The sequence below is a fragment of the Cyrtonyx montezumae genome, unplaced genomic scaffold (assembly GCF_038088225.1).
Source record: "Cyrtonyx montezumae isolate F1298 unplaced genomic scaffold, pur_monq_1.0 scaffold_27, whole genome shotgun sequence".
Taxonomy (NCBI): Eukaryota; Metazoa; Chordata; class Aves; order Galliformes; family Odontophoridae; genus Cyrtonyx; species Cyrtonyx montezumae.
Window position 1 is genome coordinate 278314 of NW_027072014.1, and position 25028 is coordinate 303341.

The 25028-nt window shown below is 38.6% G+C and overlaps 1 protein-coding gene across 1 annotated transcript in view; it reads left to right on the forward strand.

The window, feature by feature from the left end:
- VCAN (versican) overlaps nucleotides 1-25028 on the forward strand; it is a 101614-nt gene that overhangs the window by 23196 nt on the left and 53390 nt on the right. The window contains exons 4-6 of the mRNA XM_065740523.1: nucleotides 4331-4505; nucleotides 4618-4745; nucleotides 14960-15253. Coding sequence (XP_065596595.1) covers nucleotides 4331-4505; nucleotides 4618-4745; nucleotides 14960-15253 — 597 coding nt within the window. The remainder of the gene's footprint in view (nucleotides 1-4330; nucleotides 4506-4617; nucleotides 4746-14959; nucleotides 15254-25028) is intronic.

Below are 25028 nucleotides of genomic sequence, written 5' to 3' on the forward strand. Positions count from 1 at the left end.
AGGTTGCCAGAGCCAAAGATGGGAGTCACAAGATGGCTGCAGAGCCTGGAGTGGGGAACACAGATTAATTATTACAGGAAACTCAAAATACCATCCTTTTCATTCCTTTGAAGGATGCAGTGCTCTGCTCCGTTGTCTCTGTTTTGGATTGTGTTTGTAATGTAAGTTGATTTCTGCATAAGAGCAGGGAGGATCACCAAATTTTTTTAGAAGTCTATTTGATTTGGTGTTAAGGGATGCTTGAAGGTTCTGTACCACTTCAACTGAGATCTGAAAATAAAAATGAGCAGAATAGCAACCACTACCATCATTATCTTTTCTCTTTACGTAGTCTTTGCAGTATGAGACTACTTCTGAAGTTCAGTCTTTATGTGACTCCAGGAGGCAAGTTGCAGCAGCATGAGCTCACCAGTGAAAGCTGTTGTTTATTAGCCACAATAAAGCAGGAAGTGTCTTGAAGGAGCCCTTCCCTCCAGTTCTAGGGAGTGTTGCAGCATGATACCCTGGCAAGTGATAAAGCGAAGCTGCAACCCAAAGGTGTGAAACCACAGTATCAGTCTCTAACTCAGAAGGGTCCTAGTTTGCTAAGTGAAACAGTTCGTGCTTTCCTTCTCTGGTATAAGGCAAAGATAAGTGAATAAAAGACATTCTCCCTTGCTCAGGCAGAAGTGAATTTTGGATGCTGCAAATTACTTTCCTATGAGTGCTCTTTTTTGCAGACGCTGCTGCTCCTTCCTGTAATTAGACTGACTTTGCCAGATGTTCAGTGACAACATTACACTCCTGTAGTCTGTTTTCCAGTTGCTTTATTTGTTCCTAGGACAACTCCTTTCTTGCCTTTTCTTTCTGAGGGCAAGTGGACAAAGGGGAAAAATCTTTTACAAATGTTGTAAAGTGCAAGAACTCGGACAATGGATTTTGCCCTCTTCTCTCTGTCTTACTGAAACAATGAAAGTCCTGCACTTTAATCTCCTTAGCCCCAGGGGGTCTTCTAATTATTGCAGCTGTTGCACGGGCTTATACATACTGAGTCCTCCTTCCCATTCATCTTGGGGGCTCTTTTATGTCCATTGGCTCCTCACTGGAAATGGAAGAGCCTTAAACTCTGAGAATAGGTGAAGTTTACCTTTTGGATCTGGGTGAGCAGAACAAAGCATTCCGCAAGTTCCTTTCCAGGATTTACAAATGACCAAAGGCATTTTCCCAGCAGCTCCTTTAAAGTGATGTTAGCATTAACTCTTTAGTCTTGCCTTACTAAGGTAATGCAAGGTCTACATGTATGCCATCAACAAGGACACTGATTGCTTTCTTTCAGTTTGTAAGAAGGAAGGGGCAAGATAACTGCTTGTTGAGAATGCACTCGAATTTAGGCAGCTTAGAGCTGAGTTCAGAGGTGTGTGTTGCCTTCTCCTGCTAAGTTAATAAGCCTTTCTGTGGTTTTAATGGAAAAGCAGTGTTCTTGTGCCTGGATGAAGTCATGTTACATTGGTTAAGTGAACTTGCAGGGGGAAAAACTTATTAGAGGCAATGAATCTAAACTTCCATAAAATACGTTTTAATTAGAATTAAAACAACAAGCCAGATGAGCAAATTACTTCACATACTTGTGCATTTCTGGTTTACCCTGCAGAATAATCAGTATCAAATGCTGTATACCACTGGTACAGTGACATCCAGTGAGACTGAGTTAGCCACCTTGTGAATAATACAATGGCCAAACTGGTCAGTTGAACCTCAGAATTTTTATTTACTATTGTACAACTGAATAGAGTCATGTTGATTTATGCTAGCAGGTATGTGGCTCAGAGTATTGACTGTTACAAAATACCTAATGTATTAAAATAATGCTCTTAAATCTTCAATTAATTTTTTTTTTATTTTGGACTTTTAAATTCCAGAAGTAATTAGTTGCTGTTACCTTAACTTTTTTGTGTTGTTAAGGCAGTGTTCTGTGTTGGGCATGTGATAAGGAACTTTACGGTTTTGGAGTAAACAAAGCAAAAATTCTGCTACACATATGCTTATACGTATGCAAGCATATACAAGCTTTGCACAACCTAAAGCAAATGATCTGTAAATTTTCCTGAAGCAGGTAGTGGAAGATGCCTTACAACAGGGAAAGTGTAGGGCATAGGAACTGGGAAATCTCTCTGACATTCCCTTTCTGTGTCTCCAAGCATGGAGAGTTTACACTAGTAAGAACATATACTTCCTTGAGGCTGTGCCATAGCGCATGGGCCATTGGAGTGCTGTGATCCTCATTTGTACCGTTATGCTTGCTCTTCTCATTCTCAAGAGAGCTGAAAGGTACCCACTGAAAGTTGTCCCAAGTTGTCCCTGCTCTTTGCTAACTCCTGAAGTCAGCCTAGAAAATTTTACAGAAGGATGTTACAGGGCCTGAGCAAGTAACTTAGTGAACTAATCCATCAGTTTAACAGCCATGATGATGGAACTGCAGGCACCTGGAATACTTAGTTTACAAACAGAAAGAAACATAGCCACAGTTTTTTGTGATCTGCTCTTCACTTGGGGCTTTGCCAGTTCAGTATTTGAAGTTGAAATTACGTTGCTGCTTGGAAGAAGCACTGTGCATTATGTATTCTGCCAGTGACTCTGAAAATGCACGTTGTAGGAACAGTAGTGGCCTGTTGAGGTTCCAAATGATGGCTGCAGCTGATGTCTGCGTCCATAGTAAAGTTGCAATTTCTGGTGCTTCTTCCATTTCTCGTTTCCCTGCCAGAAGCTTTGATGAAAGTTGATGTCTGATGTCTGAGATTTGAAATACCTGTGTGTGAGTACACACAGTGTATTCTCTTTTTGTTTGAGAAACTTTCTTAGCAAATCCCATTGAGGAAGAAAAACATAATATTGTCTGCTTATTGCCCATGGTTAGACCTTTGATAATAGGATAATTTTACTGAATAAATCTTTAAGAAAAAAGCATACAATTTCTAAGTTTGTTGGAATTTCGTCATTTAGTTTAGTAAGTTACTCATATTGCTACTTCCTAGTAATTTGACTTCCTTCTTTAAACAATATAATAATAACAAAGACTTGTCATTATATTTATTGTTGCTTCAATGCCACCATTTCCCAGGTCATTATAACAGGATGCTGTTTCCTCATCAGGAAGTACTCCAATAAAATAATCATAAAAAATAACATTTTTTTATTTATTTTTCTTGTTCTGTACCAATTCTGTGTAGCAGATGATTTATGGTGCTATAATGCTTATGAAGTTTTTGAGTGAAGTAGAAGAAGTTAGATGTAATTTTTAAAGCATCATCAGTAGACATCTTTTTGGTGATAAGTTGTAAAATATATTAGCAATGGGGAGAGATGTGATTTGTCCAGGTGGAGTATCTGCTGTCTGACATCTTCTAATTGGTGCCCTTTATGGGTCATTTTAGGAGTGCATGCTCAACTGTTATCAAATTGATTGGGAATCATAAGGGTTTGGAAAACAGAATGTGGTTCCTTGACAGAACATGTCGTAACCAAAACCATGTTCTCTCCAGACATCTGACTTGTTCATGTAATTTTGGAAATTGTCTAGATTCTTTCCAGAACCAGGAAGGCCATAATAAAAGCAAGCTTTGTTTTGTCTGTATCATTGGTACTGTATGCAAGAAAGCCTAGTTATGAAAAATAGGCCAACAGACATATATTTATACATGTTGTGCTTGCAGTAATCTGTGAATGGGTAGATTCAGACACCATGGCCAACTCTGATGATCCAGCCTGCATCAGAAGAACAGTCTGTTTGGTGTGCCCACTGGCTGCATGCTTCCCTGTGTCTGGCAGACCTCAAACACTCAAGAGATGCCCTATTCACTCTTGGCACTTCTGCATGCAGTTACTGTGGCTGACTGCTTCCAAAAGTCTGGTTTTAATCTCACTTTTTCCAGTGATGAGGTGTGTTTAGTCTTGCCTGGTCACACAATTTGACTTGCAATTGGATGGGACAACACAACAGTTTGTCAGGTAGTGCCCTTAGCATTTGGAGGTACTTCAGTGTGAAGTACTCTTCCTTTTGATCACAGTGTTCCATTTTTACTTAAGTGAAAATGCTCACATGATTTAATTACTTTTTCAGAGTATGTTGAATACAGCTCCAACTGTCAACAAGGTAGGGTGTCATATAGTTACTGGTAGTAGCTACAAGAGGTGTGAACATAATTCAAATGATGGAATATCTCAGACTTCTAGTATTTTAATTGTACCCATCTGTTTTTACCATCATAACAGTATCTAGGCAAAGTTACAGCATAATGGTGATTGCAGAACTAATGCAAGATGTGTCAGTAATCTGAGTTTGTTATCTTTTCAGGTGTAGTATTTCACTACCGTGCAGCCACCAGCAGGTACACTTTGAATTTTACACAAGCTCAGCAGACATGTGTGGACAACGGTGCTGTCATAGCAAGCCCAGAGCAACTGAAAGCAGCTTATGAAGATGGATTTGAACAGTGTGATGCTGGCTGGTTGTCTGACCAGACTGTTAGGTGAGACATTTAAAAGGCACTTTGACAGAGTTTCCCCAAATTAGTATACTTAGTCTGTACAGACTTAATGTTCTGACCTGTGTTAATAAACCTGGGACATGCTGCATTTCAGATATCCAATTAGACATCCAAGAATTGGTTGCTTTGGAGATAAAATGGGAAAGAAAGGAGTCAGAACATATGGACGCCGTTTTCCTAATGAAACGTATGATGTGTATTGCTATGTGGAACACATGCAAGGTAAGATAGATCCATATTTATTCTGCGTGACAAATTTAAAAATAACTTGGTGTTTCAGTGTGGAAAAGCAAAGAAATAAGTTCTGTGTACAATGCACTGTGGCTGTTTTGAATCTGAACTGAATTGCTATATGAAGTGAACGTATAGTTTGTGGTGTACCAGACCTTAATTAAGAGCAAATGTGAAGTCTACAAAGAGACAGTCAGGTTTAAAGCTGCTATAGTTAGTGACAGCAGACAAAAGACACAAAACTGGTGTTGAAATGTCTTATTTTTTGGATGCTATAAAAGGATATTCAAAGAACTGCATTAAAAGTTTGAGAAACTATATATGTTCTATTTATATATATATGCAGATGGATATAGTATAAATTCTGCTATTATAGCTTGTAAGGAATATAAATGAGGATTTTACATGATGTGAACATAAAGTTAGAAATATATTTAAATGAAATCCAAGTTGAATCGTTTTAAAGAGAGGTATCCAAACATCAAAAAGAAAAAAACAAGCATGAACTTTCCATTGTGGATTAGCATCTTTAGATAAATAATTTGCAGTTCCGTAGTATAACCATAGTCTTTGCAAAAGTTGCTAGTTAAATGGCTCTAATACAGCAGAGAGATTATGATTCTGTCACGTGTTAATTACAAAGCATGTATCATGATGTGAAGTCCATGGTATTTCATGATCCATTATATGACTCTGTCATTAGACTTAGTTCAACAAAGGGTTGGATGGTGAAAAGAAAACATGTTAAATTTTCCTGTAATTGGTCTATTCTCATATGCACAAGTCCATTCACTGCAGTGGTTTGAAAATGTAACATTTCTTCTGTGTTGGCAGATTTTTATTACATATCAGTTTTACTGTTATTTTCTAAAAAAAAAAAAAAAAAGTACTTTTAGTTCCTAATTATAGATTTTTTTGAGCTGATCCTTGACTGATATACATTTGATTTACTGAGGTTAGTGGAACAGTAAGTCAGCTATGGTTTTGGGTAAAATACATCTTTGTATAAGTACATATACCAAAATTAAGATACTAACTGCTCATTTGTACTCTTATACAAGAGCAGAAATACATTGGAGCACACAGAGTTTTTCTCCTGATTATGACTTCTGGAGACCTTAGTCACTGAAATCAAGGATGCAGTTTTCTCTTACATTTAGAAGCCGTCTGTGTTCATTCTTTAGGAGTTATCAAATACAATCAATACAGCTCTTGCAAAGACTATAGAATCATAGAATTGTAGAATCACCAAGTCTTGAAAAGGCCTACAAGATCATCTAGTCCAACCATCCACCTGTCTCCAATAGTTCTCTCTAAATCATATCTCTCAACGCAATGTCTAAATGTCCCTTGAACACCTCCAGGGTCGGTGACTCCACCACCTCCCCTGGGCAGCCTGTTCCAGTCCCTGACCACTCTTTTTGTTCCTAGCTTTCAGAAGCAGTTTTGACAAATCTGTATTGTTTTGGAATGAGGAACTGATGTGTTCTTCAAAAGTGAATCTTCATTTCCCTCTGAAGAACAGAGAACTGTTATAATGTGGAGAAACTCATCCTGGATCCTACTCCATCAGACCCACATCTCTACTGAAGACACCAGAACTAAATATAGGTGGCACCTCATGAGAGTGCATTAGAGGGAAACAATTACTTCCCACAACCTGCTGGTCAGGTGGACCAGGGGCTTTGGGGACCACTGGTTTTGTGGGCTGCATGCTTCAGTTGCTCTTCCCTTATCCACCAATGCTGTAAGCCCACTGTTGAGGGCTTGAAAGCTACAGAACTTGTCAGGCAGAGTGAAGTCATATTGCCTGTCATCAGTTACTTCTCTGTTTTCCATGTGCCTTAGCATAGTTTCCAGAAAGATCTGCTTTGTGATCTCACCAGACACAGGAAACTTGCTGTTCTGTGATTTGCTGATTGTTCCTTTTTGCTTCTTTTTTTTTTTTTTTTTAATTGGGGTTATGTTTCTTCTTTTCAGTCAATGAAAACCTCACTGGGCTACAACTGCTTCAGAAATAAGGTGGATGGTGGCTTAGCAGCTTCATCTTCCAACTTCCTCAGAACCCTTGGATGCATCTAATCAAGTCCTGTATACTTGGGCACCTTTGGTTTCCTTAGTTAGCCTCAAACCTTATCTTCTCTTTTCCTATAATGAGTTTTTCTTCATTCTCCCAGTACCTGCCTTTGCTTCCTGTGACTTGGTAATAAATGCTATAGCATTTGTTAGTGAAGACTAAGGCAAAAAAAAAGCTGTTGAGTACATCACCATTCTCTACAACCTGGGTAACAAGGTGTCTGGTTTTCTTCTGGACAAGGGCTCACATTTTTCCTACACTTTCTTTTATCGCTTACGTACTAGTAGCAGTCTTCCTTGTTTCCCTTGACATCCTTGACCAGGTTTAAATCAGATTTAATTCTGTCAGGACTTAGATTTCCTGCCCTGATCTTGACTGCTTGGACAGTGTCACTGTATACTTCCTATGATTCATGTCCTTGCTTTCACTCTTTAAAGTCTTCCTTTTTGTGTTGGAGTTTGTCCAGGATCTCCTTGTTCATTTCAGGCCTCCTGGTGCTTTTATCTGACTTCTTTGTTGGAATGTATCACTACAGAGCTTGGAGAAAGTGGTTGCTGAATACTAGCCAGCTTTATTTGACCTCTCCTCCCTCCAGGTACTCTACAAAACAGATCCCTGAAGAGGCCAATGTCTGCTCTCCTTAAATGTGAAGAATTACACTAGTTCTATGTCCTCTGTATTGCTTTAAGAGTCTTGAACTCTGTGTTAGGGTTTCTCGAACCAGAGCTGCCCTTGTTTACATTCCCTGCTAGGGGCTCCTTGCAAGTCTACCATACCACCTCTCCTCGTTGGCTTCTCTTGGTCTTGGAGGAGGAATTTATCATCAGTGCACCCCAGAAATCTTCTGGTTTACTTGCACTCTTCTGTCTTGTCCCACCAACAGATATTGGGGTGTTTGAAGTCCCCCTGTGAAGACCAGATGGTCACAGAATGGTCCCAGTTGCTAGAGTGTGTGGGTTATGTTCATATATGATGGTATTGCTACACAAAATACTTAACTGTGGTAATAAACTGAATCTGAGAAGAGGGCAGAATTCCAGTAGGTCAATCACAGTTTTACCGCTGACTTCAAGACTGTACAGTCAGATCAATAGTGAGCACATAATAAAACTTAACCTTAAGTTCTGTATTTATGTAGCCAGAAAATCCTTTACATGAAGAGGCAGCTGTGGTGGAAAAGATAATCGCCAGTTAACAGTTGAGTCTCAGCCCACTGAAGAGGGATTTTGTTGCTTCTGTTGATTTTAATGTCAGATGATTAGATTATTGCAATAGCTAAGCACATTTTTTTGTCTATTTGCTTAGTTTTCAATGAACTTGAGTCAGAAAATAGTATCTACAAGTCAGAGGTGTGTTAAGTGCAAGGGAATTCATTTATTCTCTTTGGTGAAGAGGAACAGAAGCAGTACCATGTTATGGTATAATACAGGATAACTTTTTTCCACCAACTTCATGCAAATGTGTGCCTCTGAGCCAGACTTACTTTTTAAGAAAGAGCTACTGAGCCCAAACAGCTTTGTCTAAATAACAGAAACTGTGGCTTTTTTTTTTTTTGTTTGTCTGTTCTTACTTTGCTTTTATTTATTTATTTTTTTATTTTTAAATTTCTTTTTAAGAACAAGTGAGAATTTTAAATGCAGAACTTGTTCGAAGTTACATCAGTGGGATTACACTTTGCAACCATTCATTTGCAAAAAACAGACTAAACTTAGATAAACTGCCAACAGAAATTATTGGAAAGTAAAAGCAGAAAATACAGAAAAACAGCTTCTGTGTTTTGTCTCTGTATTGTAGCATGATCCTCCATTGGTGAGAAATTCAGCAGTTTAAGTTTTAGTCAAACTTCTCATTTCCCTACTTACCCCACCTGAGGTTCATTCTGTAAGGTGCAACCCATCCCTCATACAAAGTGCTAACAATGCTTGATTAAAAACAGTTGATGCTTGACATAGTGTAGAACTGTGCTTAAACATGATTATTTCCACCCAAATTTGAAACTTTTCATCTACATAGTCTGTTCTGTTTCAGTGCCAAATCTAGTACTTGAGCTCAATAAATCCTTATTCAGAGAGCTCATGTCGGGGGATGACTATTCATGGAAAAAAATGACTATTTGATTAATGATATCAAAATCTGGACCATAATGAGATGTCATCATGGAAGTCATTGAATAGTTAATGGTCTGTTGGCCAATACTAGAGATATTATTAGTCTAGAAGGCCATAAATGGTGGTAGAATACTTGAAATACATTGTATTACTGAGTTTGTATTGAATTTGCAGTACTAATTTGGATTTGTTACACTGAGGATTTGTAGGAGCAACACCATTTCAGTTTTCTCCCTTTCTGGCCATATAAGTTAGCCAGAAACTTGGATTTCTTCTTGAAACACAAAAAAAATTAAATTAAAGCCAGTTGTCTAAACTAAATCTTAGCATTTCCTTGCTCTAAGGAAGGCCATAGAAATAAAAGACTTTACAGTTATGCATAAAATATTTTGAGTTTTACTAAAAATAAACAACAACACAGGGTAGTACTTCTGGGAATGATTTTCAGTTTCTGAGCTCCTAGTGATAAGAATGTGGAGATTCTAAAAAATGGAGTTAAATCTTGTTAAATATGTACTGGGCTTGGAGGTCTTACTATGCACTTATATACTTTTTATTCTTCGTATTTCATTGAATATTTGAGTATGCTAAGTGTTTAAAAAATTAGAATATCTATCTTTAAGTGTAAGAGAGGATTCATAAATAAGAGTTTCACCTAAAGAAATTCATTGCCAAAGGTAAAACCTCCAACTGAGAAGTGTCCAGTGTCTGCTGTAGGAGACTCCTTTGAAAGGAGATGGTTGATGAGGGACGAGGAGTTCCACTCTGTCTTCAGATAAGGTTGAGTATGATTGATTAAACACTGATGTGGTGTCAGAAATAGAGACAAAGTGAAATCTGGTCGCCAAGGCCTAATGATGAAGTGAGGGGCTGTGAAAGTGTGCTGCAGAGCCAAAGTACAAACTACTCTATGCAGCATTATCTTCTGGCCAAAGCCAGTTAGAAACCATATATGTCTAATTAGCATATATAATATGCAGATGGGAAGTCATGCTACAGAAGTTATTTTTGGGTGACTGTGGGGAAGACTATAAAGTCTCCTTTCCATGCACCATTTTCAGCCCCCCAGTGAGTGTGGGGAAGAAAAAGAAAACAAAACCAGATGGCCTTTAAACGCTGTCTGATTAGTCTCTTGAGTTTTTAATATTGTCATGGAAATTTGTGTGAGAGCAGTAATGATTTAAAAGGTCATGGTCTAAAATACAGCTTCAGGTGTGAAGTCTCTTTTGTGTTTTGGGCAGCTGAAAGTCTTCTCTAGAGTCCATTCTGACTCTGGAGCAACAATTGGATTTTAAAAAGGAAGCACAGAGAGGTATTTTTTCTTTTCAGTTCAAGGCCTGTGATGCAGTCACAGTTTGTGCTGGCATGTCAACCTTGAACTACGTGACTTAATGTAGATTTAAGGATACAGGAGTTCCCAAGAACCCAAGTACTGGGAACTAAATAGAAAGTAATGGCATGCTGCTTTTTGTGCATGACATGATATTTGAGCTTCTAACATGAGAAATCTTGTCTTTAGGGAGATCCAAAAATCCTGACTTCTGAGTACTTGCTGTGATTGTAGAGCACAAAAGGAAAACAAAATATACATACGTATGGAATTCAGAGTTCATTTTTTGCTTTTGTATGCTGCAGTGACACTATGGCAAAGCTCTGTGAGGTTATAGCAGTTGCCAAGGTATTCTGCATGCTTGAGGGCAAGCTGATGGAAGAAGTATACCCTTCCAGTCCTGTCAAGTGCAATAGATTCCTGTTCAGCCTGTGATTTTGCATAGAACGGATCTAAGACAATCAGGAGAGTTTAATTAAATCATTACTGATGTGTATCAGAAGGAATCAACTAACTTGTTCTAACGTGTAACAGAAAAAGACTTGCTCAGTTTGTCTAATACTGTGCTTTAAAGTTCACCATAACTGTTTAAGTCTTTGTGATAAAATGTTCAAAGCAGCATAAGTCTGTCTATGTTTTCTCTAAGTAAACTTGAGTGAAGCTGTACATCCAGGCTGGTTTTCCAGGTTTTCTTTTCCTAGAAAGCATTTCACCATTGTTTGGGCTGCTGCTAAGGATGCTTCAGCAGAGACAGGATGGAGGAAAAGTACAGCTGAGACAACAAATCTTGTCTGTGCAGCTTGGAAAATGAAGGCCAGTTCAAGAGCTGGACTAATAAACAAGCTAACTGCACATAGCATCTAAGGACCCTGCCTGTGATGAAGACAGATGAAAATTCTGAGGTCTGTCTTGGCCCAGATGTGTATGTGCTTTTTTTTCCTGATTAAGCAAAACAGAGTTAATGGTCTCTGTTGTCTTCACCCATGTGTATACTGGTAGCATGGATGTGGACAGTAACTCTCTGTGGTGCACAAGCAGTCTGATAGCCCCGTTGGTGTCTGCATTTTGCAAGGGTATTTTGGCCAGAGAAAGAGAAGAGAAAATGAAAGTTCTTTGGAACTACTAGTTTCTTGTGTATTTAGTATTCCCCTGGATTCTCTTGATTTTTCCCCGTCTTTCTTCGAATGACACTGATGATAGTGGAAGTAGAATCTGAGCACCCAGCCATATGATCGGTGAATGCTTGTGAATTCTTCTTCCCCATCAGTGTTGCTGAACCCTAGATGGGATATTGTTTGTGAAGAATCTTGTTGCTCTGTGAGAGTAAAATGTTCAAAAAGGCTAAAAATACTAAACGCTGAAAAATATAAGGGTCTTTTGGTCATTCCCCAAAGGTGGGCTGGGTAACAGGTGGGATGCTGGTGGTTAACAGCCACCATCCACACCATTTGGTGTGCTACCACATGTACCTTCAGCATATTCAGTGAGAGACTCACAGGTTCTCTTGTAAGTCTGTCTGCAGGTTGAGGGAATCCTTCAGACATCTGTAAAACTGTTGTTGTGGACTTGCATGAGATGCCTGCTTCTGTGAGTGTAAGTGGCTTGTACATGATTTTGTTGTGCCTGTCACACTGAGTGAACCTGGAGGGTCGATGCTGTACTCGGGAGGAAGAGTGCCACATAGCCGGGTTCAAAGAGCTACTCTAGGAAATAGCAGCATACCAATCCCTTAGTTGTGGTTTCATCTATTGGAAGATAGATTACTGGTGAGTTCTGAGCTGAAGGACTAAAACTAGCTTCATTACTTTTGCCCTAGTCCGATACATGTTGCATTTTTACCCCTGGCTATGCCTGCCCTTATTTCTGTGCTTGCCTTTAAGATGTGTGATTCATGAAAGTCACACCTACAGACATGCCTGGCGCAGTGAGATGTGTCTGATGAGAGAGGATAAGTGAACTAGCCTTCAAAAGAATTAAGTTTGCTATAAAACTAGCTGATAAATGTGTAGATTTTAAGCTTTTTCCTTGGGTGTTGCAGTGAATCAGCTTTTGTCTTCAAGAGAAAAAGCTGATTACCTCTACATTTTTGATCTGTTTGAAAGAGGGAAGAAGCAATGCAGAGGTAAAAAGACAGCTATTATGGAGGACAGTGTGACTTCAAACCAAGTTCTCTTTCTGACTTAAAGCACAGGTTTACAGTGGAGCATGACCAACACTCTTTGAAAAGTCTATGAACTGAATTTCCACTCTGCTGGAGGGATAGAAGTGCAGGGAAAAGAAGTGGGGGATTATTAAATAGTCTTTCCAGCACATTCACCAAAAGTTTTGGTAATTTGGTCATCACTTCCTGACCAAATACTAATAATGTCAGAGAGATGACACAGATAGCAAAGTATCTCATTTAAACATAGAGATGGGAGACTTCTGCATGATCTGAGCAGTGTAAGGCTGGTTTTAGGAAATACTGGACATTTTACATCCCCACATCTCTCAAGTGATTGCACTTGGTGTCTACAAACAGTAGGTCCTGATGAGTTGTTCCTGTGTTCTATGGGTCAGCAGATCCCTCAAGTGCAAAGAATTCTGTACACTCATGTGCAGGAAGGATTGTGCAGACTCTCTTACACCACATGTTTTTGGGCTGCTATAAATGAAACTGATGTGCTCCAGCTGATAAAAGAATTCTCTTGATTGTTGTGGTACCTTTTTACATTCTTTGTGAATTTATCTTCAGATTTTATTTTTAATATGCCAAATAGGTGGAAAAGAAAAAGCATGACTTCTACTTTGCTTGCTGATCTGTCCTAGTCAGGCTGCATTTTTTCTTAAGTGTGTGGGTTTTTTTTTTATCGTGGGGTTTTTCTGATAAGATACCCTTTGACAAAGATTGTCTGTATGGGTACATACAGCTTCTAGAGATGAAACAAATAAATTGGTGTTGCATCAGTAGAACCGATTCAGTACAGACATGCTACTCACCTTTTAAAATTGCAGTATTATCACTATTGCATATACAGACAAATTCAGGCATATGTCCACATAAAAATCTTCCTGATTGTTTTGGGTAAGTTCTCTGCTGACTACAGAGCAACCTATGTAATTTCTGTACATATCATGGCTGCTATGTGAGCACGTAGTCCTCAGAGAAGAGGGAGCTGTTCTAGGGAAGTGTTCAATGATGTTGGTGTCGGGATGGTGTTATGGGATATCTGCACTCCTCATTTTGTGTTGATCATGATTCCAGGTCTGCCCCACAATGCAGAAAAAGCTGACTTCTGCAGATCTGTTAAATAAAAAGGTGTATTATCTGTGTGGTCTGGAGCACTGGATGAAGCATTCTGGTACTTCTGAGGGTGAATGAAACTTCACTTTCTTTATCATGAAGTGTCCCTGGTAGACATGTTCTGTTCTTCAGTTGCTGCTTTACCTTTAATTTAGAAACTCCCTACAGCATGTATGAAGAAACTTACACTGTGGAATTGATATTACAGCTGTAATAACAAACGAGAGTTTCTACCTAGGAGGAAAAAGAAAACTGGCACATTGCCTTCTTTCACACTTGCATTCCTTTCAAGCCTGAAGCAAGTGTAATATGTGAATGAAATTGCTAGGGGTGATGTAGTCTGTCTGCCTTTTGCTAGGTTGCATTGAGACAGCTGTTGAGGTAGGACAGAATGCATGTACAGTGTGAATAAGCAGTTATGTCCTGCAACACTGGTTGCTGTGTTCTGGTCTGCTTGGAAGGTGTAGGGAAGAAAATTGCTATCTTGTAGCAAGGATTTTGAGTTTGTGCTGTTTTCTGCAAATGTTTGATCAGTGCTGTCTGAAGCCTGAGCAAAAACTGGAAAGAAGTCAGTTTACTTCTTCATTCCCAGGACAGAAAGATCAGAGCCTTGATTTTGATTATAGTGTTTGGGTGAACAAGGCAACAAATCAACTACATAATGACTATTTAACTTTGGAGCAAAGTATTAGACATCCTGTTTGTTTTCAGTCTCTAACTGAGAGGTTATTAAGTGCAAATTAGTATTTAATGAAAACAAAACTATAGTAGGAGTAGTCTAGATTAATTTAGCTTCTTCACAAAAAGGGCTGTGTGCACACAAGTCTAGTGTATTCCCTCATCTGTGTTTCCCCACAAGGCAAGAGCAAGATTGATGTGCATACTATATTTGAAGCTGCTGTGAAGCAGACGGGGAAGTGTGTTTGCTCTTTGTCTGTGTCCCAGATGAGATTTTAGTGATGACTAAAAAGGCTAGGTAAAAGGTTTGCAGATGTAAAGGATTTGTTATACTGAGAAAGTAAATTCTGTTGGGCTGGATTTAATTAGTGAAGTTGAGTTGGAAAGTCTGCTCCAGCAGAGGTCACAGAGGAGCATCAGGGCTCTTGTTACCACTGGCTGTAGACTCAATCTCCAACCACGATGTAGGTCATTGTGTATAGTATGAGTCTAAATGCTTGGGCTTTCTGGTAGACACTTTTTTTTTCATATGAAAACACGAGAATTTTGTTTCCTGTCTGCTTTTTTTTTGTTTGTTTGTTTGTTTTGTGTAAAGTGGTAACCAAAAGCTAAACAAGCAAAATTTGAAAGTAAACTTGCAGAATACGGGCAGGATGAGGGAATTTAACTATTTGACTAGATCACAGAATTTGATATTCAGTCTTTGTTGTCTTTGTTTTCTTCCTGCAGATGAAGTTGTTCACGTTTCAGTTCCTGAGAAGCTCACCTTTGAGGAAGCAAAAGAGCTATGTCAGAAAAGAGATGGTGTTCTCGCTTCTGTTGGGAACATGTATGTTGCCTGGAGGAATGGCTTTGACCAGTGTGACTACGGCTGGCTGGCAGATGGAAGTGTTCGTTACCCGGCCTCTGTGGCTAGGCCCCAGTGTGGTGGAGGTTTACTTGGGGTGAGAACCCTGTATCGCTATGAGAACCAAACAGGATTTCCTTACCCAGATAGCAAGTTTGATGCCTACTGCTATGAACGTAAGCTTTCTTTAGTCGTAATTTTCAGATCACTCATTCTAAATCTGGAAACTGTTCACTACAATATGTTTTGTTTCAGTTCTTGAAGTGCACGAGTTCTTAAAAAATGCTTTATCTCAGTGGCTTTAAAAAAATAATAAGAGAAAAGCCAAACTGAGACAAACGTCTTAAGGTAACATCTTGGCACATTGATGCAAAATTTGAAGGTAAGATTTCTTCCTGCTGGGTACTGTTGCATTTATGCAGTGATACAGAGTATCCACAATCACCCTGAGACCAGGGACTGTGAATACTATGTTATTCGTTGCCTGATTGTGCCCTGATATCTTCTGTGTAATGTCAATGAACATGAGAACAGAAAAAATGTCTTCCCTTCATGAAGTGAATAACTATCATCTAACTTGATGCTCTATTCCAAATGATGGCAATAAGAGAGGCTGTTTACAGACTGCATACAGCCCTAGCCATGGAAATGCAAGTAAGCTGTCATTGGATTCTAGACATTTCCTCCATCATATTTTTCTGCTTCTAAAGCAGTTGTAACTGCTGCTCTCATCCACCTAATGTTTCATGCACTTTTCAGCTGGCACTGTGGATAGTCTAAATTGCCTTCCTTACTGATGCTTTTATTTACTCTGGTGTTTTCCAAAGAACATCAAGTATTTGCCACATCCATCTTTAGACTGTATCAGTCTAAACCAGATCTCTTCCATGCCTGTCAGCTTTCCTTGGTCTTTGGGGTTAAATGTTTCTTTGTAGCTTCTTCCATCTTCTGTTCAAACAGCCTTGCTCTGCTGTTATTATGGTGTTGTCTGTTCCTACACAAATTCCATTTTTCTCCAAGGTTCCCCAGCTTCTCTCCCCTGTAGCATCACCTCACCTGTGCATTGCAGTTCTTTATCCCTGCCTCTCTCTCTGGCTTCCTGGAACTGACAGTGCTTCATATACCACCATGAAGGGCCTGGCCTCATCTGCCCAGCTTCCTCCAGAGTGCCTCTCTGACATTTCTATCATTATTGTCATTATTGATGACTACTTACACCTCCACCTCCCCTACATCTCCAGATAACTTATCCACACATCACATGATGTTAAACATGTGATCTGCTATGTAGACCTTTCAGATATCTCAGACCAGCTAACTGTGTCTATTAGCAGAGGATTCCGTCACCTTGTTTCTGTCCTTTGTGATCCCGTCTATCACAGGACTGTTCCTGCTGCAAGAGGACACTGATACTATTAGAAGGTGGGTCATGTTTAAGAGGCTGGAGTTTGTGTCTTCTCAGCTGAACATCCTAAGTTTTGCAGCCTCCTCACCTGCACCAGGGAGGTTGAAGTGCTCAATAATTTCCCTACAGTCCGCTCTGACGAAGTTTCTGTGGTTGCAGACAGTGCTATTGGCATTAAGGAGTAAAGACTGCTTGTGATGTGTTGGTCTTTAGGTATGAAGGTACAGTTTGAAGGAACTCACATCAATGACTGTAAGTCACCATTGCTTGAAATCTGCAACCTGTGCTATCCCCCATTTTGTCAGTGATGAGCTAGCTGAAGATGTTGAGCTCTTCAGTCAAGGCATTGAAGACTCCTTTATGAACAAATAGTATTGCTTGAGAACAAATCCCAAAATCTAATGTAATGTTACACTCTGTTCTCACACACTCAAACATACACTTTTTTATTTTTAATGTTGTTATTTATTGCTAGTGAGTTAGATGCTGCAAAGCTTTGCATGTGAAAGTACTTCTGGTGGACTTCAGAGGCGGTGTACACCAGGAATAAGTCCTTATAGTTATGTTCAGGAGTGTGTGTTTTAATCTGCAGGGCATTATTTTGTCATATCACTCCTTCTGCCTCTTCACTATATTTGTTATTTATAAGTTGCAGGTAAAATTGATTAATGGACATCAAACTTACTAATCCCTGTAAAAAGCCTAGGTAAGGACTGAATAGTTTGCCTATAGTCTAGTCTGCAGTTAGGACAAATTCCTGCTTTCTAGCATACTCGTGTAAATGAATTTCACCCCTTTCAAACAACATGAGCCATTTCAGTGCACTTTTAGGAAGTTTTATGTATAAAATATTAGTGACATATCATTTTTCCTAAAAGATATCCTTGATAAGAATTGGGCTGGAGCTTTTTATCTAAGTGCTTTTCTGTCTGCTGTTGCCTTTGATAGATGGAGAGTCAGTTTGCCACCCAAGAAGTAGACAGTCTATGATTATGGATCTTTTTACAAGATAATAAAGAAGACTATAACAAACCAGCATAATTTGTTAGATAGTAAGCTTGCGCTGTAGGAATTCTGATTGAAGTCAACGTTACATCAGACATTCTTAAACGCTTCTAGTTAGATGACTTTGCCAAATATACCTTGTTTTGTGCAGGGAGAAAAGAGAAGTGTAGCACTAAAATGTACACCCCCCTCCATAGTTACTGAAAAGTCTCTCTCCTTCTCATAAGATGCTTAGAATTTCTCAGAAACATCTGAAGTTCTCTGTTGTTTTTTTTTTTTTTTGGTTGTTTGTTGTTGTTGTTGTTGTTTGTTTGTTTAAAGATTTATGCACATGATAATGAGACTTTCTGCCTAGTGTTTTGGTCTTTCATATCCCAGGCTGCTGCTTGAAATGGCAACTGCAGTGAATCACCCTCTGCTGGTGGAGCCAGTCCCTTTTCTGGGACAGAGGAACAGGGAAAAAGTTAAAAATGACTTTGCAGCATAGCAGGAGACATGAATTAAACTCTTTGTTTCAAACGATCCTTTATATGGAAGTCGCATCTAAAGCTTCCCAACTGTCTTTGTTTCAGAATGGTAAATATAACATGAAGTCTTCTATCCTGATGTTCTGAGTGCTTTCAGCTTGATGTGAAGTCTAATGCAGTGATTCTTGCAGCGCCAAGCAACTAAACATTCTTCCCTCAAACCTTGATTCTTTGCAGCTAACTCTGATAGATCGCCTGTAAATCTTGCTATGCTCATTAGGTGTCTGATACTACAAGCATTCCTGTGTCTGAAAAAGAATAAAAGAGGGAACTGGCTACACACATCTGCTAGAAGGAAAAACACTGAGTGCCTCTGCAAACAAGGAGCAAGCTGACTGTCCAGGTGGCACCAGCACCAAAGGTCTGCAGCACAGGTGCTCATGCAGTAACCTGAGGTTTTTAAAGCATCCCCGTACAGTTTCCTCTGCCAGCAAAGTTTGCATTGACTCAGCCTCGAGGGCCATACCCACATGTTGCTGTATTTTTAAATGCAATGGCAATGGCTGAAGACCTGCTTCTCACAGTTTTGCTCATGCTGAGCAAGTTTCCTCCCTGAATAAGGCCACTATAGCAAATGCTGCCTATCACCAGGAGTGAGTCTTAACTCTCAGATTTACATGTACTCTGAAGCAATAGGTCTGTGACAAAGCAGGCAGCTGTTTGAATTATTATGAAGACAAGTATTGACTTTACAAAAAGGGATACCTCTTTCTTCAGCACTCCTTGAAGTCTTTACTTCTAACTTGTGAATAGAAGTATCTTAGATGGAAAATCACAAAATACTAATTTTACATTGCAGTACAGTTAGAAGAAGCCATAACTGATGCTTTGAAAATCTTAACTTTCAAACTCACAGTGATCAAAGTATACACATTGAGAAAAAATAAAAAGTCATAACTCAAACGGTGAATTAAAACTGGTAGGCACTAGTTTCAATAAAGCAGCTGACCTGAACAACATTTAACAGTAAAGTTCAGCCTTTTAACTTTGGCTCTTTCTGGTTACATAATCATGTTGTGCAAAGTGTCTTTACTTCTGGAAAGCAGAAGTGGCCCAGACTAATAATATGTGATTTCAAATCTAAAAATCTTGTTAAAAAATAACAACCCTCTTTACTTTGATCACAGGCTTTCTTGTTCTACAGAAACCACATGGCTCTGAGTTTCTGAAACACTATCCATGTGTTTCATCTCATCCCTTGACTATTGCCAGACATCTTAGTTCTTTTTTTTTTTTTTTTTCCAGAGGTGCTTAGTTGTGTATCTGATGAAGCTTCAAAAAGTTTCAGGTTAGACACATGATTAAGTACTTGAAGCTCCTTGGAGGCCATCAGCAGGGGAAGTTTTTCAGGTGTTAAGCTATAGGACTTCTATTCACAGTTTGAAAAAAAAAAAAGAACAATCCACAAAGTAAATAAATAAATTAAAATAAAAAACAAACCAGAATTAATAGTAGAACAATTGTAGAACACTGATGTTTAATAGGACAGCAAAAAAAATTCCTTCATTTTTAATGGATACCTGTTTAATATTTAGTTGCTGCATAGAGCTGTGGGCTATTTATTTAACCCTGTTCTCACCCCAGCCTCTGTCTCTTCACGCTTAATTCAGTGAAGTGTGTGGGAACCTTGCCACAGACTTCAACAGACTTTGGATTAGGCATTTTCTACTGCAGTATCTGTAGAATAAATTGTGCTCCAGAAATGCACTAAGCAACATCTGAGCAGTTTTGGACATGAATATCTGTAGCAAAACAGAGATAGATACACATGGAAGTCAGTGAATCTTTTAAAATCAAATATGTGTTTTGTTGAGAAATACTGGTTTATTGAAGCTGAATACTTTCATAGACCTCTATGTTTTTTGTGAATTTCTCAGTAAACATTTTTTGCTTGACTCAGAACACCTCTTTTGGTATTTTGGAATAATTTTATTCTGAATTGACCATTTAGTTTCATGTTTGCTTTTTCATTTTGACATTTTATTTCATGCACCTCTGCTGATTATCTTTGGTTTGGCTTTATGATTTCATTTTAGCTGGGAATCGGAAAATTACAGATAAGACACCTCACACTGCCTTACATGGTCATACATGAATAGGATCTGTGTTGTTCTGTTTCAGTAGAGCTGTGTCAAGAGTGATTTCAAGTTATCTACTTCTTGTGAATGGGTCTTGCTCATTTTCTGCTTCATCTGTAGTTCAAAACCAGTGCATTTTTACAAAGAAATACAGGAAACAACACTCTTCATATATGCAGTAGGACACATTTTTGTAAGACCCAAAGGGAAAATATTTGTCTTTATGTAAACCTCTCCCCTGTCTACCCCAAAACCTCTCCAACCTGAACTCTCTGTGTTTTCATTCAGTTATTTCATTTGCTGTGTTTCAGTGGGACATGGGTTTTGGTAATTTGATAGCAGTTTTCTGTGGAAGTGGGGAGAGAGAAAAAATTAGGAAGAGGAAAATGTCCTTCAGCATGAGCCATCATAGCAGCAGACTGCTGCTGAGGAACATTAACTGTGTTTCGGTTGCCTGACAGCGCAAAGGACAACATTTTAATAAAAATAACTCACATAGTTATAAGGTTATATAGTGTATATATATATATAATATATATAGGTATACTATATAACTATATAAAGTTATAACATATTTTATTCATAAAATAACTCACAAGCTGGCAGAAACACTTGTGTTTGTTTGCTGCGTGTACCTTGCTTTTGAAAACTGTAATTAACTGAGCAGTCCTGTCCTTCTCCACAGCATCTGTTAGTGGCTGCATGTCCCACCTATTTCCTGGATGAGAGGATTACTTCTAGCCTGATGTCAGGGGCAGCACTAAGGGAGATCTGTGGGTTTTTGTTCAGCTTGAGAATGGTTGCAGAATGCTGTAGACATCAGCTGTAGTGATACTCAGCACGCAACAATGTAAACATGAATGAAATTTTTTTTTTAACAAGTTAATCTTTAGAGAAACACAATAGAATACAGATTTTATCAAAGCCAGCATTCCCCACCTCTTCATAGCTTAGTTCAAGTTGTCAACATGGGCAAAATAACACTGAGCAGGCAGATGTTTCGAGGTGGCGGAACCAACTGCTGTGAACAATGCTGTGGGCTGTGCTCAAGCTCCCTTTCCCTTTGTGGAGGTAAGGCCTTACTGCAAAACAACATTTCTCAGGCTTTCATTATTTGGCTCAGATCTCCCATGCATCTCCCAAGTACACTGTTTAGCCAGGACTATGAAGCAGTAGAGCTGTCCAGAAATATCTTGGGCCTGGTGCAGGAGGACTAAATCACCAAACTCTCTGCAGGGTCTGTGGATGAATGTCATGAAGGCAGTCCAGGAAGGCTGTGCATGAGGACAACTTCCAGTGATTCTTATCTCAATCTGCCACATTTACAGAGCATAGGGATTTTGGGAAAGCATTCAGAGCATGCCAGAAACGAGCAAGGAGTTTTTCTCTCTCTGCCACACACTCCCTAACAACTGTAGAATGAGGGGGAGATGGTGGCTGGGTGCAACTTAACCCTCTAAATATCATGCAAAGTATAAAGACAGGATTTGATTTGTCCTGGACCAATCTCTGTAATCCAGCTGCAGCCCTTTGGTGCCCCTGGAGCTACAGCTTCAGGTACATGCACTTCTTTTCCCAGAGAATGTGAACATGTGTTTCTCTGAGATGTCCACAGGTGGGGTTGCTGAAGAGTATCCCTGAACACAAACTCTGAACAGGGGAGGAAAGGGGAAGCAACAGGACACATATTTTTCTTTTCATCCTCTTTGATGAAAAAGGTAAAAGGTCCGTCCCTCTTGGTGTTGAAGTATAGGGACGACAAATCTTTTTTGCTCTTTATTGTCTGTGCTTATTGATTTGGGAGCTGCATACCACCCACAACAGGACATACAGGTAATTTCTTTCCTTTCACAGGAGTGGGTGGGGAGAGCAAAGCAGCAAAATTTTTTGTACCAGTTCCTGACTGAAGTTGCAGTCTTGGCTTTCTTTATTCTTCCATCATTTATTTTTGCTGCCAGAAAACAAAGGTTGTTTCTTCTATTTGGTTCTGGAATGTGGACTTTGTTAGGAAGAGGTGAGTGAAGAGGCTCACCTCAATTTTGTTTCCTTTGGCAGTTTAATTATAAATAGCATGGAAAGAGAAGTACTTTATGCTTATTTTCTTACGTAGGTAGGCAAGTTATAAGTTGTTCACAGAACTACATTTACATCTGGGGAAAGTGGGGAATAACATCCTTCCCCCCTGAGCTGCCTGACTTCTGCTATTACAAAACAGCAAATGGTTTAACTCAACAGTATTTGTGTTCATAGTGCTCATGGTGCTGCTGCCCATTCTGCTTTGTTAGCTGGAAGGAAGCAAACTTAGCTGCTAATGTCAAGACGATGGATAACCTTTCTGAAGTTTTTCCTTTCAAATAAGGTAGAATGCCAACTAGTTATTGATTTTAATTATTACTTTTAAGAATCCCACTTAGTTTTCCTGATTTTGCATATGTTTTGTAAGTGGGAAATGACACTACATACAGATTTTTCTTTTTTATTTGTTTTTTCATTACATTTGGCTGGTGTTCTGTCTGTAGCCCAAAGTGCAGTTTTTATTTTTTACTGTTCTGGTCTTACTCTTACCAGGCTGCGAGGTTCTGCCAATAGTTTAGCTTCAGCTGGGACATCCTGCAGGGGAACATTCAAGACTGGGCAGGTGGCAGGGAAGGAACAGACACCCAGAGCAAACTTAATGAAGCAACAGGTAGGAATGGACTTTCCGTAGTATATAGAAATGAAACACAGCGAACTGTTAGTGTAGGCAGTATGGTCAAAATGGATGGAAGATGTCAAACCATTAATTTAGACTTTTTCAACATCAGTGTTATTCTGGAAAAATTTCTTTTGGCTGCTGTGTTTCATAGAAAGAATTCAGCAATTCCAGGTTTTAGTGAGATCTATTTATTTATTTGTTTATTGTCCTAAGTTCTGGCTATGACTTGAAGAAATCTCTTTTTTCTATCTGTAGGGTCTGTGTTCATCCAGGTTCTTACATACATACCTAAGTGTAAATACAAGAGCAGTATTTTCAAGTGCAATGAAACTGCTCAAGTGGCTTATTTTGGACACATGATTAAAGTTTTGTGGAACTGATTATGCTGAAAACGTATATATAAAAGTTATAATATAGATAATGTATGCAGTCTTTTAAAAAAGCATTTTCTCCTCCAAGAGGTACACCTAGATATCCTGATATTATTATGAAACAGAACAGAACATATTAAAATCCTTTTTTGGTAATTACAAAGTTAAACCACATATAAAGTAGTGCAGTGTAATTTCCTTGAAAAAATATTAAGTTTTAATATTACTCCATTATTTTCAATCCTTCTTTAAACAGTAGTGGAACAGAAGAGGAAGAAAATGCTGTATAGTGAAAGCTTAAAATAAATAAACAGAGAATGGAAATGTGCAGTATCTATAAAACAATATACTCCATCCAAAATCAACTTTATTCAGATTGTTCCATATGAAATGAATCAATTAAAAACCTGAAATATAGTCTTTGATATGAACAGCTGTTGGTGAGATAATTTGCTTTCTTGCTGCTAATATGTTCGTGAATTTTATTAGGAAAATCTGCATCATGTCTTGCATAAGAAGGACAAAGGAGATAGCATATTGCATGCATGACGCAAGGAGTACAGTAATACAAAACATCTGGGTGGAGAGGACAACAGTTCAAGCTGATGTTCAGTCTGCTAAAAAGGCAACCTTCTCTTTGGTTTGATTTTTTCCACAGAGAGAAAAATAATAATAATAATAAAAAAGAACACTGATATATTTCTCCATGAAGAACCTCAAAACACAAACTCAAAAAAGTCTGTGAACCTGAACGATGTGTATGGAAAGCCTTATTTATCGTATATATGATGAGCCAGTTTTAGAGACCCTGAAGTTTATTTGAGCCAGAACTACTCTTTCTATGTTGTCAATTGCATGTCTTGGAGAAGAAAAAGTTTGGCTGTTCATTGGTTCATTATTAAATATATATATATATATATATATGTATATATATATATATATATATATATATATATATATATATATATACATATATATATATATATATATACACTTACATCAGTATATGGATTCACATTTGCTCAGTCAAATACACCTAGTGTTTGGTCAAGTTTAGAGTTAGGGTTAGGGTGTTCTGATTTTATCAGTGATAAGCAGAAAATTATAGGGAACAACAAGTAACTGCATTTTGGGCATAAATCTATGATTTTTTTGTCACTTACAAACATTTCCAGATCATGAAGTTACTTAAATTTCCCAGCCACAGGGGAGTAAGAATGAAATTACCTTTCACTTCGTTGTCTGTAAAATCTACTTTCGTACGGTCACTTTTTTTTTTTAGCTTTATTAAAGAGTATTAGATACCAGTATTCTTTCAAAGAGAGGTCTTGATTGTCTCTTGAAAGAAAGTAATTGGGCTCTGAATTGATTTGGACTCTGAATTTGCTGCAAAACAAGTTCAGGCTTCATTAAGGAAACGTATCCTGTGGTTGGAAGGGATAATTGTGGGCTATGTTGTGTGCTTCCCACTTTGCTATATAGAAAAGCTGTATGACAGATCCGTGAGTTCTTTGGTGTTAGTGCAGCAATTTGCTGCTGCCACTCAGCAGAGCTGTTCTGATTTACTTTTCACCTTCTGCTTATGAAGAGAAATTCCATGCCTTTGACCACCCTGTACACTCAGTGATTAAAAATACCTGTAACTCATAGCACCTTTTAAGTTGATGATTTTGGGAGCAACATCTTATACTCAAATATCATAGGCATTGAAACAGTTGTCCTCTTCAAGTCATAGGACCCCAGAATTCAGAAGCTACTAGCATTGAGGCTGTCCTTTGCTTAGTGAGCTTCCAAGAATTTTGCTCCTACTTGCTCAGCTGATCCACTTTGGCCTACAAAAAATGTATATAAGTGGCTAAATCTTCTTTAT